Source organism: Morus notabilis, unplaced genomic scaffold, assembly GCF_000414095.1.
Source record: "Morus notabilis unplaced genomic scaffold, ASM41409v2 Scaffold3430, whole genome shotgun sequence".
Classification (NCBI taxonomy): Eukaryota; Viridiplantae; Streptophyta; class Magnoliopsida; order Rosales; family Moraceae; genus Morus; species Morus notabilis.
Window position 1 is genome coordinate 13,895 of NW_010364504.1, and position 13,539 is coordinate 27,433.

Below are 13,539 nucleotides of genomic sequence, written 5' to 3' on the forward strand. Positions count from 1 at the left end.
TGAAGGGATGAGAGAGAGAGAGATTCAGAGGGAATAGAGACAGATCACGGATTAGAGACAGATCGCGTTATAGGACCGGAGGGAAGAGAGAGTGATCGTAAGAAAGCGGCGGAGGGAAGAAACAGTTCGCCGGAGATCGCCGGAGGGAAGAGAAAGTGATCGTGGGAGAGCGGCGGAGGGAAGAAACACTCATCAGAGAGCACCGGAGGGAAGAGAGAGAAAGAGAGAGCAGAGGTCGGTGCAAAGAACTGAGAGAGAGAGGTGTTTTAGGGTTTTTTGAGTGAAAAGGGCAGTTTTGGAATTTATGTGTAGATAAATCTGAATGTATCTTAATTTGGCCTATTTATTAACTTATGTAAACTATTGGCCTATTAATTTTTATTGATCTCAAATTTTGGCCTATTTCCCTCATTCTCCCTTAAAACAATTACAAAAGACAAAACGTTGATAGAAAAAATGACCTGTTGACCATTCCCCCAAAATTGTAGAACAATGGTGTCCAAAGTGGAAATGAGTTCTCAGTCAAAAAATACCAGATTATTTCATTAAAAACTGAAAATTGTAGAAAAAATCACTTTTTTAAAAATTAATTAAGTAAATAGTAGATTTTAAAATTATTTAAAGTAAATATTAATTTATCGTATAAATGTTTTATTTATGATTGATAAAAAATCTTTATGTACGTGAAATTTTTTTTTGAACAGTCGTAAAAAGAAAATTTACGTAAAAAATTCTTTTTATTAGTTGTAAATACAGTTTTAAAATACGTTATTTACCTAATTTAATTTTAAAATATTCTATTTACTAAAATTTTCCTTTTTTAAACAAAATAATATGGTATTTTTTGACTCGAAAAATTCGACCTCATTTCTACTTTGGACACTATTATCCTACAATTTTGTCGGAATGTTCAACAGATCCTTTTTTCGATCAACGTTTTGTGTTTTGTTATTGTCTCCAGTGTGACACGTCCAACAGGAATAATATGAGCATGACTTTTTGAACTTTTACTGGTAGTGATCACTTTCTGACTTCTGTGGTGAATTGGAAATTAACATAAACTATGGAGGATCACAGGTGGAGGAAATATATATGTTCGACTTCTCTGTCATTGCCCCTTTTGCAATTAAAGATCAAGGATGGCAAATTTTTTAAGCGATAAACGACATGGTGTTTAGCACATAAACGACAGCATACCTGTGATTAGGACAGATAAATAAAATATTGGAATACTACTACTCGGTATCTCTTTCGCCATTTCAATTTGTTTCTCTACGTAGAAAACTAAAAAAATCAATAAAATCTATTATCTAAGATTCTAAATCAAGGTGGAGTAATCTCATCTCTAAATTGCAAAGGGAGCACTGGATCACTTTTTTTTTTTTTTTTTTTTTTTTTTTTTTTTTTTTTTTATACATTGCTAGCTAACACCGGATCACTTTCACGTATTTAAAACACTGTAGAGTAAGGGTATTTTTAAGGTCAAAATCGAAGGTTGATCGAGAAAAGTATTAATTTGTGTCTAAAATTTAATATGAAACAATATAAGATAAAATACATTTTTGAATAAAGCCAAAACAGAAGGTAAAATGGGTAAACACCAAAAATAAAAAATAAAAAAAAATAAAAGTGGCGGGTAAGTAGCAACGTCCAACATAGATGCTGATTGGTCAGCTCCAAAAAAAAAAAAAAAAAAATTGTCTTTTTTCCCCTCTTTTCTGTTGCCCCTTGATTTTTCTTCTTCCCAGGTCGTCTTATTTTGACTCCATTTTCAAACTGGAATTTCCCTCTGATTTATGGGAGACAAAGGATGGGTTTTGGTGCAAGATCCCGAAGAGAAGAACATGGACGATCGAAGTTCCAGGCCTCTGAAAGTGACGTTTAAGGAACCCGCCAAACACTGGACTGACGCGCTTCCAATCGGCAATGGCCGCCTCGGCGCCATGGTCTGGGGAGGCGTCTCTTCCGAGATTATCCAGCTCAATGGTAATGGAAAGCGCGCGAAATTTTGATCTCAAAAAATCTGTTTGGTAAAAAGGAAAAGACGATTGAAATTCTGGAATTGCTTGGAAAACGAGTGACTTGTTTTTCTCTAGGTTTTGACTTGTTCGAATCGGTATGCAGAGGACACTCTCTGGACTGGGACGCCAGGGAACTACACAAACCCTAAAGCTCAAGAGGCGCTGAAAGAAGTTAGGAAGCTTGTCGACCATGGTGATTACGCTGAAGCCACTAAAGCCGCAGCCAAATTGACTGGAAATCCTGCTGAGGTTGGTTAAGAGAAATCTATCTTCTTTTAGTGCTCAATTTGGAATTTCTTTATGTTATTATTCGTTTAGTTTTGGAATTGTTTGGTTATTTCAAAATGATGGAATATTTTGGTAGTTTAATCAAGGATTTGGGGCTTGTTTGTGATAGAAGAGAAGTAAAAGCCCTATCTTATCAAAATTCCAAGTTACCGTTTTGATATTATATTTTTTTTAAAAGAATTTTAAGACATAAATATTTTTAATAAATGTTTTTTTTTTTCCCCTTTTTGGATAGGATATAGGATTTGTTTTTTTGGTTGTCACTAAAGTATACATAAAAAATTGTTTAGACTTCCAATAATAACATCTCGTGTTCTTATAGAACTGTTACGTCTCCTCATGAGGCTTGCCTTCCTATTTATTTTTTGGAATTTTTTTTTCGTCATGTTGATTTGTTTCTTTATAGATTTTTAGTTTTGCTATTTTGTAGTAGTTAAAATGGGTTTTACATGTTAATGTTGGTAAGTTCTTCTCAAAGACAGCTTCTAGTTTTTCTCGGGGTTATATTCTAAACCATATTCTGCTGTGGTGAAGGTTTACCAGCTTTTGGGTGACATCAATCTAGAATTTGATGATTCTCATCTTGCATACGCTGAAGAAACATATCATAGAGAGCTGGACCTAAACAATGCAACAGTGAGAGTAAAATACTCTATAGATGATGTAGAATTCACAAGGGAACATTTTGCCGCGTATCCCTGCCAAGCAATTGTGACAAAGATTTATGGAAGCAAATCGGGATCTCTATCATTCACTGTGTCTATGAGCAGCAAGTTACAGTATGAATCATACATACATGGTCAAAACCAGATAATAATTGAAGGAACTTGCCCTGGTAAAAGGATTCCACCTGAAGGGAATTCAAATGAGAATCCGGAGGGAATTAAGTTTTCTGGAGTTTTGGAATTGCAAATTAGTGGCAGTAGAGGCCAGATTCTAATTTTGGATGACAACAAGTTGAGAGTTGAAGGTTCAGATTGGACGGTTTTGGTTCTGGTGGCTTCATCTTCATTTGATGGGCCATACACCAAGCCTTCTGATTCTAAGAGGGACCCGACTTCCGAGTGTCTCAGTTCATTGGATAAAATAAGAAAGTTATCGTACTCTGATCTTTTCGCACATCATGTAGAGGACTACCAGAATCTTTTCAGTCGTGTCTCGCTTCAACTTTCTAAAAGCTCCAAGAGCTTGTCAGAGAGCGGGAATTTGGAGGCAAAGAACTTTGTCCCTCCGATGGGTAATTTATATTATGAGGGAGGTGAAGATGATTCGGTTTCAACTGCAGAGAGGGTGCAATCTTTTCAAATTAATGAAGATCCTACTCTTGTTGAGCTTCTATTCCAGTATGGTCGATATTTACTTATTTCTTGTTCACGGCCTGGAACTCAGGTCGCAAACCTGCAGGGAATATGGAACAAGGATGTTGAGCCTGCTTGGGAGTATGCTCAACATTCTCTCTCTTTTAGTATTTTCGTTTCCGGATCATATTAGCTTAAGGAATGTTTGCCAGTGAGTTTTAGAACTTGAGCGAGTATCATTAAAAGTTTCTCAGGAACTTGGTTCAATTATATGTTGGGTCATCAAAGTATCCACTGTTTGAAAAAAAAGAACGAAAAAGGTGAAGCTTTTTTATTGGAAATATTCTAAAAGAGGTTTTTGTTATATTCTTTTCCTCCTTTTACTTAATTATCTTGAAAGTTTTGAATTTCTTCTCAGATTTTGATTTTCCATAGACAACTCATATAAGAGTTGGGAAGAAAGGAGGAAGGCTAGTAAACTTACTAAGTTACATTTTTCGGAAACTTATTTCTGTTATCCTGTGACTACTTAGATCACGGTCATTACAAGTTCATTAACACTGACAACTTTACCTTATTGCTCAGTGGTGCTCCTCATATGAACATTAATCTTGAGATGAACTACTGGCCTGCTCTTCCATGCAACCTTAGCGAGTGCCAGGAGCCTTTGTTTGATTATATATCCTCTCTATCAATCAATGGAAGTAAAACTGCAGAAGTAAGAATAATGTTTAGTCCTATATTTTTTGCGCTTTTTGGAATCAACTAATTTGGTCTCTCTGCACAATTTGCTTGGCAATTGCTCTTCTTGGTTGCCATGGGGGCAGTACTTTTAGTCATACGGCTTAAAACTAGTCATATTCATCTACCCGTTGGACCCTTGTGGTTTCTGTATTCCTCACGCAAGTTATGTTTCTTTGCTGTCTTACCTTCTCCATTTACAGGTGAACTATGAAGCAAGTGGTTGGGTTGTACATCATAAGTCTGACATATGGGCAAAATCATCAGCAGACCAAGGTGATGTTGTGTGGGCCCTATGGCCTATGGGAGGAGCATGGCTCTGTATGCATCTATGGGAGCACTACAATTATACAATAGACAAAGTAAGTTTATGTTTCCGATGTTAAATATATCTACCATTTTTTTTTTGTCATGAATATGTTTTGTTGTTCTTCTTCTTCCTTTTTTTTTTTTGAAGAGCAAGGTTATACTTGGCCAAACTTATTTAAAATAGATGATTTGATGGATGTTAATGCTCTATTCTTTTTTTTTTTTTTTTAACTCTGGAGAAGTTAACAAGGACTTGTAATATCCGGCATTTTAAGCTACTAGCTTAGTTGGGAAAAATAGAATTTGGTTTATTTTATGACTGAAGAGCAAGGTTATACTTGGCCAAACTTATTTAAAATAGATGATTTGATGGATGTTAATGCTCTATTCTTTTTTTTTTTTTTTTTAACTCTGGAGAAGTTAACAAGGACTTGTAATATCCGGCATTTTAAGCTACTAGCTTAGTTGGGAAAAATAGAATTTGGTTTATTTTATGACATTGTTTCTTTTAAGATTTTTCTATTAATATTGATGATTGTTTCTACATCCGAACCTCTTAACCTTGGCTAATAACAATCATTAATATTAATAGAAAATTCTTAAAAGAAACAATGTCATAAAATAAACTAAATTCTATTTTTCTCAACTAAACTAGTAGTTCAAAAGGCCGGATATTACTGGACTCAAATTAGCGGACTCTTAAAGTTACAAGCATAGACTTTGGTTAAGTTTTCAAAAGGTTTTAGAGATCTTCTTGGACACTTAGGCAAAGATATGTCAAGAAAATCCAACAAATATGTTGGTGGAGCTTTTTTTTTTTCTTTTTTTTTTTTTTTCCTTGGTTGAGGCCAGTATTCTAGGCTTAGAATATGGACTTAATGAGTCTTTGTGTGAAAAATGTGAAAAATTTATCCTGTTTGCTTGAATCGATCATACAGTATAAGGAACCGTGCACTTTCAGCTTCTGCAGGTTGATTTTCTATTAGTTTCTGGTCTTTTGACTGATCTTGTTGGAACTTGGAAGTAAAGGTGAAATGCTTTTTTCCTTGGAATTACTCACAGAATATATTGTTTTATAAGATTTAACCTTTTCCTTAAATTGTGCTGGAGACCATTTCTTTTGCAACAACTTAGTTCACTATCTAACTCAAAACTCAACTTCGCTGACCCGCTGCAACTCTCTTCTGCAAATTAGGATTTTCTGAAAAATAAGGCATACCCTCTGTTGGAAGGATGTGTAAGATATCTGCTCGATTGGTTAATTGAAGGCCCTGGAGGATATCTGGAAACCAATCCATCAACTTCTCCAGAGCATAACTTTATTACTCCAGATGGTAAGCTTGCTTGTGTAAGCTACTCCTCAACCATGGATATGGCAATCATAAATGAGGTTTTCTCTGCACTTGTTTCTGCTGCTGAGGTGAATCTCTTTGTCTAGACCTCCCAAAACATTTCTATTCTATGATATCCAAAGTTCTTCTTGTGTATATATCTGCTAATAAATATTTGAGATAGATTCTCAGCAAAAATGAGGACGACCTTATTGAAAAGGTGAAAAGGGCTCAACCAAGACTTTATCCAATAAAAATTTCCAGGGATGGATCTATCATGGAATGGGTAAGCTAATAGCCCTTTCTGTTAGTCTCAGTTCGTCGCAAAAGGTGTGTTCTTGTGTTTAAAATAACTTTGGTTCATGTACTTAGACTCTGTACACGCTAAGCAATACAATCTTTGTTAAGCCAGGCAGAAGAGTTTGAGGACCCAGAGGTGCATCATCGGCATCTTTCCCATCTGTTTGGACTATTTCCTGGGCACACAATAACTCTTGAGAAAACCCCAGACCTCTGTAAAGCAGCAGAGTTTTCACTTTACAAACGAGGTTGGTCTATTAACTAACTAGCTTCAGTTTTCTGTTTTCGTTTGGGTTATGCTATTGTAGCCTCTCCAAATGAAGATGTGTTATTGCTAACTGAGAAACATATTTGTACTTCCATTTTCTTTTCACTGCCAAAAACAGGGGAGGAGGGTCCAGGATGGTCAACCTCATGGAAAATTGCTTTGTGGGCACGCCTGCATAATAGCGAGCATGCATATGGCATGATCAAGCGTTTGATCAACTTAGTTGATCCTGAACAAAAGAGGGATTTTAAAGGAGGACTATACAGCAACTTATTTGCTGCACATCCTCCTTTCCAGATTGATGCCAACTTTGGGTAAGCAGTATGGTTTGTTTGTATGTGTGTACTTTCCTTTTCGACCGCAAAATTTCTGGTCTCAGCTGCACCCTAGTACTGTATTATCTGTAGAGCAACATAATCTGTCACATAATCAACAATGAAAACTATGTATGAAAATTCAACATTTTTTTTTGTCAGCTTTGTTGCAGCAATAGCAGAAATGTTATTACAAAGCACCACAACTGATGTCTACTTACTTCCTGCTCTTCCGACCACTAAGTGGGCGAATGGTTTTGTGAAAGGGTTAAAGGCTCGTGGTGGGATAACTGTTAACATAACATGGAAAGAAGGAGATCTTCAAGAAGTCAGTCTCTGGTCAACGGACCACAGTTCTGTAAGAACATTGCATTATAGAGGAACTACAGCAACGGCAACTGTACAATTTGGCAAAATATGCACTTTCAATAGAGATCTAGAATGCTTCCACACTTGTTCTCTTTAATAGCTGTTTTTGCTTAAAAGATTGTGATGGAAGATGAATTCGAGAGGCAATCAGTTATGTATTTTCTCAATAATTATGTAAACAGATTCATCTTAATTTTTTGTTAGCCTCTTGGAGTTTGTAATTTTTTGTAATTTCAGCCCATCACAGAACCATAGCTTCATGTATTTTTCACCAGTACCAATGACTCTAATTATAGGGAAAAAGAAGAAAAGTACGAATGAAAATTAATGAGAAATGACAAGCTTATATGTGGCATCAACTGTGGTCTTTTTCTATAGAGAAAAATCCAACTGCTTGACATTGAACATAATGTCGTTTTTGAATAATACGATATAATGGTGAAGGTCACGTCATTTTCCCTACTTGCAATAGTCTCTTCTCTGATGAAAGACGGCAAATTGTTTTAAACTAGTGGCGATTTATAGGCACACACAACATTAGACTTGTAAAAACAAAACATGTCGTTTGAATATATGCTGGACATGTTCCATAAACGACAAAGACGTGAGAGACGACACGGAAATATAGAACAAAAAGACGAGAGACCACAACAAAATTCAGTTCACACACAATATGTCGTTTTATTTTTTACTTTAAAAGAGCATTTTAACTCACAAAACCTTTCTTTTGTACGTAATCAACATGGAACGAAATTAAAAAAATGAAACAACATTACCGTTTGAGTTATTGCCCGGTAAAACTTCATAGTGTAATCAAAACTTCATAGGTAATTGCAAAGAATGTCGTGTTCCTTTATTGGAAATGAAAAGAATGTGTAGTTTTCTTACTAAAGCGCAGCAAAAAGTTTGATGGTTAGATTAGACGCCATGTTGTTTTGAGTACACAAGATTTCTATTGCATAGTTGTTTTTCCCACACGTGCACATTAGAATCTTTGACCTTCTCCCTATTCGGAAAGGACAGCTGCCCAATTATAAGGGATTTAACATTTAAAGTCACAAGAAAAGAGGGCTAACTTACCTTCCACGGAATTAGGAAATCAAATTCAAATCCGCCAAAATTTCCTCCCCCAAATCACGCTAATCTTTAGGGATTCTTTCCGTCGCCAGCCTCTGCCATCTGTTTCCAGACCTTGCGATCTCCCCTGAAAAATTCCGGTGATGGAGCGAAATGGGATAGATCACTCCAAATTCATAAGAAGATGGGAGAACCCCCGAATTAGAGAGAAAAACTCAACTCTATATTCAATATCTCAATATTCAAATCAAACAAAATCAAAGCTAAGTTGATAAACTAAAACAAAGGATTATTATAACTAAATTCTCCTAGATCATCCGGCCACGCCGGCGTTCTTGTTTGAGGAAAGGACGCTCAAGAGTCAACGCACGGAGCCATTTACCGAGCCCAAATCCTCCAATCTCGCAATCTTATCAACGCCTTCAGTAGTGCACTCTTTTACGGAGTGTCCCAGGCGTCCGCATCCGAAACAGAAATCCGGAAGCTTCTCGTACCGTAAATCTGCCCAAACAATCGGACCATGATCACCAAGCCTCACCTTCGCCACACGACGAAGAGGCTTCGTAATGTCCGATGAAACCAGAACCCTCATGAACTTTCCCACGCATTTCCCATTTTTGAAGGATCGTAGACTTTGAGGACCAATATCGCGCGATCGAAAATCCACGGTTCGGTCTCGAGCACTCTGTCGCAATCATCCTTTTCTTTAAAGGAGAAAAGAAAAACGCCTTTTGAAACCTCCCTTATGATCAGTCGATTCTCCACGTTCCACAAACTTGTCATCAATGACTCGAAAATTCGTTTGTTGAAAGGTTTACAGGTGAAAAACCGTCCCAATAAGCCGTACTTCACGTCGTCTTGTCCCTTCACCATTAGCTCGCTCGAAACGCCAATGACGTCTTCTTCAGCTGGGGTAATAGAGAATTTGTTCTTCCATCTCCCAACCATCTTCACAACAAGCGAAACTTACACTCGAAGGAGGGCTGAGATATCAGCGTCTCATAGGTTTCCTAGACAAAAAAAAAAGTCCTTTTTTTTTTAGAAAATTTGATAAAAGAGACAAGAACAAAACATAATTTGAGGAAATAGACAAGTTTTTTTTTTTTTATAACAAAAAAATCATGACGTGTATCTTACGTGGCAAAAAATGGGTCATATTAGTCTAAGTGTATGGGTCATTTTCAAAAACTCTCTCCTCATAAAACCGACCGCTCGACCCTCTCTCCACCCGACTGAGCTCTCTCACGACCGACTGCCGGTTTTTCTCTCCGATCACCTCTCACCGACCACCGGCTTTTCTCTCCAATCAGTCACCAACCTCACAACTGACCATCACCGACCGCCGGCTTTCCTCTCACCTGTTTCTCTCTCTCGCCGAAGTTCTCTTACCGGTCAATCCACTCTCTCCAATTTCTCTCGTCGGCCGACCGATCACTCCTCACCAAACACCGACCGTTCACCAAAAACCGACCTCCCTTCCCACTAAAACCGACCAAAAACTGACCCCGACCACTCACCAAATTCCCGACCACAAAAACTGACCACCTGCTCACCAAAATCTGACTAAAAACCGGCGGCTTTTAGACTGAAATGACATCACAAAACAGCTCTTCTTCCTCAACTAAAACGGCCATTTTCCAAACACTTGTCAACGAGGCAACGAAATCTGCTGAGGTAATATTCTTGTTTTACCTTTTCTTATATATTTTTGCAAGAACAAAAACTTAATATAAGCAACATTGGTCTGTTCATAGTCGGTTCTTAGTCGATTTTGGTTCTGGTCTGTTCGTAGTCGGTTCTAGGTCGGTTTTAAGTCGTTTCTGGTGGTCAGTTCTTAGTCGGGTCTTGTCGAGTTGGGTCGGTTCTGGTCGATTTTGGTCGGTTCTAGGTGAAGTCGGTTCTTGGTCGGTTGGTGGTCGGTTCTTGGTTGGTTCAGGTCGTTTTTGGTCAGTTTTGGTCGATTATGTTCAGTTTTGGTCGGTTCTGTTTGTTTGGTTGGTTCCTGTCAATTTTTTGGGTCGGTTCGGTCGGGTCATGGTCGGTTCAGTTGGTTCTTGTTTAGTTTCTTGGTCTATTCTAGTCGGTTCTGTCGTTTTGGTCGGTTCTGACCGATGTGTTTTTTCTTTTTTTTTTTAGTATGACCTCCCAAAGTACAACACAGGTGAACTTCCTAGGATTGGACATCTAAAGATGATCATGGATCCTATGCGGGAGTATTTCCCAGTGAAAGTCACTATGAAGTCAAAGATCGAGGCTTTTGAGGTAATAAGGCAGAATCTAGACCCTGAAACGGAAATGCCGATTTTCAAGGAATTTGCCTTCGGACATTTTATTTCGATGTCTGAAAATATGATCTATTTTGGAGTGTTGACACACTATCTGCTTTTGAGGCAAATAAAAATAAAAAAGAGTCATGAGTTGTGGTTCATGGTTAATGGAACCACAACTAGGTTTGGAATGAGAGAATTTGCATTAATTACTGGATTAAACTGCGGGGAAACTCCAGAGCTGGATGTGGTCTTGAAAGCTTCGAAGAATATAAGATTGTTGGAGCATTTTAAGTCCCACGTAGTACTTGTTGCTGATTTAAAAAAATTGCTCACGGGGAAGAAGATAAAAGGTAGCGATAAAGCAAAGATCGCTATCATTTATTTTTTAGCACAAGTATTATTATCTGGGGACGAGAAGAAGACCGCCCCACTGGATTGGCTGTCTTACGTTGACGATTTAGAATTCTTCAACAGCTATCCGTGGGGCAGGGTGTCTTTTGAATGCACTCTGCGGGCTTTGAGGAAGAACTTGAAAGAGAAATTCCAGAAATGGGTTCGGAAAGGACGTAATAAGAGCATCAAGAAAACCTACTCAATATGCGGGTTTCCTTGGGCCTTCCAAGTATGTCATACAGTTATATGCATAATTTTTCATGGCCTTATAGTAAATAATACCATAATTGGTTTACTAGACTTAAAAAAATTGATTTAACGCAGGTTTGGGCATTCGAAACATTTCCAACCATCGGCGCTACGTTTGCAAAGATGGTTGATGGACGTCTTCCCAGAATCCTCAAATGGGAGGCACGCCGGGTTCATTGGTCGAGGTTAGACAGATAGACGACCTCATGCAAAATGGCGAGGTAAGGGTTTAAATACAATGTTTTTATAGGTGTAAATTTTACAAAATAGGCATATTTATTTTTTTTACAATATGTTTCCACCTAAATAATCATTGAATGTATGTTCTTTTAATATACAGGGAATGGCCGTACCAATTCTTTATCCCACTGAGGAGGAAATGAATAGTATGTGCATGAGGTTGTATCTGTCTTATGCCGACCAAGAAGATCCTGAGATTGACCAGCTTGCATCATTTTTGGACTCTAGTGCAAGAATGGTCCATGTCCAGCAACCAAAGCCTCCCAAATAATTGGCTCATCTCCAACTACTTCCCTAACAACAACAGCAACTTTCCCAACAACAACAACAACAACAACAACAATAACAACAACAACAAGAACAGCAACAACAACAACAACAACAACAACAACAACAACAACAACAACATGAGCAACAACAACAACAACAACAATCTCGTCCGCAGGATGATATGTCTATTGATTACATAGTTGACATACTCTATCACAGGATGGTAGAGTACAATAGTAGACATTTTGAAGCCATCAACAAGAGGCTAGACTCGCTAGACCAATCTGTTAGAAAAATTAAGGACAATATAGCATGTCTAGCGAAACAACAATTATAGCCAAAGCCAGTGCCTGAGGGAGAACTTGAGCTACAGGTTCAGCCAGAGCCTGAGGCAGAACTTGAGCCACAGGTTCAGCTTGAGCCTGAGGCAGAACTTGAGCTTCAGGTTCAGCCTGAGCCTGAGGAACAACATGAGCCACAGGTTCAGCCAGAGCCTGAGGATCAACTTGAGCAACAGGTTCATTCAGAGCCAGAGTCTGAATCGAAGAATGAAAAGTGACTTAAAAGGCCCAGGAAGTATTTTGAGTCGCCTTACACAGATCCCCTGCGAAACGTGAGGAAGAAGATGTGGACCTTTAATGATGCTGTCGAGGCCTTCAACAAGTGGTTCGCTGATTCTAGTACAGACTCTGAGCTGATTGAGTGCGGTTTTGGAGATTGGAAGAAGGACTTCTTCCGGATCATCTTGAAGCCAGGTGAATGGCTGTTCAATGACGTAAGTAATCACACAACATATTTTCTAAATTTATAGTCTTATTTTTTATATCATTATCATTATACTTAAGTTATTTGTTATGACTTACAGTAAATTGACGAGGCATGGGGTCTTCTATCAATTAGAAGGTCAATGGCACCCGAAGGGCAGTTTAATAACAATATTGTCGTCCTAGATGATGTATTTTGCCAAAAGTTGAGAGCACGATTCATCACCAACAAAAAGAAATTGGCAACATATACATTTGACAACGACCTAGATGAATATGTCTGTGAAAAAAAGCGCATAATTGGCCATAAATGGGATGGCGTGCAGGGCTTCACTATGCCTCTTAACATTGAGAGGAAGCATTGGGTTGCGCTTTATGTTGATTTATCTGAATTCAACATAAAGGTGTATGACTCAGCTGTTATAATGTACAGAGATCAACAGATGCAAAGACACGTGGAGCCAATCACTGTGCATGGCCAATCGTTCATCCTAAGTGGTTGGTCCACAACCTTAGATCAGGTGACTGCGGACTTTTCACATACAAATTTATTGAATATCTTGTCCGCAGAATCCCGTTAGAAGACCTCGCTGAAGAACAAGTAGAAGCTTACCAGTTGCAACTTGCGGTTGGAATTTGGAGCGAGTACAAGCTGAAGAGGCCCGTGAGTACTAGTATATGAAATGTTTGTTGTTTTGCTTGTTGTAAAATGTATACACAACATTATTGGTGTTGTAATATTTTTATTATTAGCATTGCAATGCATTTATAATTATCATATTCAACAGGTTATTTTGGCTCTGGGGAAGCTTATATTTATGGGGACATGCTGCTCAAATTTTTACACAATAATGTACGTTTTTTTTTTTGGAAAACTTCGAACTAGTCCCGAAGATGGCAAAACACGTGTTTCATTGTAAAATTGGGTTTTATCGGGGGGCACTAGTACACGGTAGGGGTTGCGAGGGCTGAGAGGGTGGCACGGGCCCCCGCGCGCGCGGGGGCAAGGGCGCGCGCCCGCGGGGGGCATGGGCATG

At 38.2% G+C, this 13,539-nt stretch overlaps 2 protein-coding genes across 2 annotated transcripts; both read left to right on the forward strand.

Moving 5' to 3' along the window:
* The first annotated feature begins 1,686 nt into the window (after positions 1–1,686).
* LOC21385092 (alpha-L-fucosidase 2) lies at positions 1,687–7,587 on the forward strand. The gene is made up of 10 exons (XM_010106748.2): positions 1,687–1,986; positions 2,125–2,270; positions 2,844–3,748; positions 4,193–4,325; positions 4,552–4,710; positions 5,853–6,077; positions 6,173–6,274; positions 6,401–6,536; positions 6,675–6,870; positions 7,033–7,587. The coding sequence occupies exons 1-10, from the start codon at positions 1,797–1,799 to the stop codon at positions 7,334–7,336; spliced, it is 2,496 nt and encodes an 831-aa protein (XP_010105050.1). The 5' UTR covers positions 1,687–1,796; the 3' UTR covers positions 7,337–7,587.
* Positions 7,588–9,906: 2,319 nt separating this feature from the next.
* LOC112093193 lies at positions 9,907–12,297 on the forward strand. The gene is made up of 5 exons (XM_024171215.1): positions 9,907–9,990; positions 10,453–11,208; positions 11,304–11,399; positions 11,569–11,706; positions 12,076–12,297. Exons 1-5 carry the CDS (start codon positions 9,907–9,909, stop codon positions 12,295–12,297), a joined length of 1,296 nt encoding a protein of 431 aa, XP_024026983.1.
* The last annotated feature ends 1,242 nt before the right edge of the window (positions 12,298–13,539 follow it).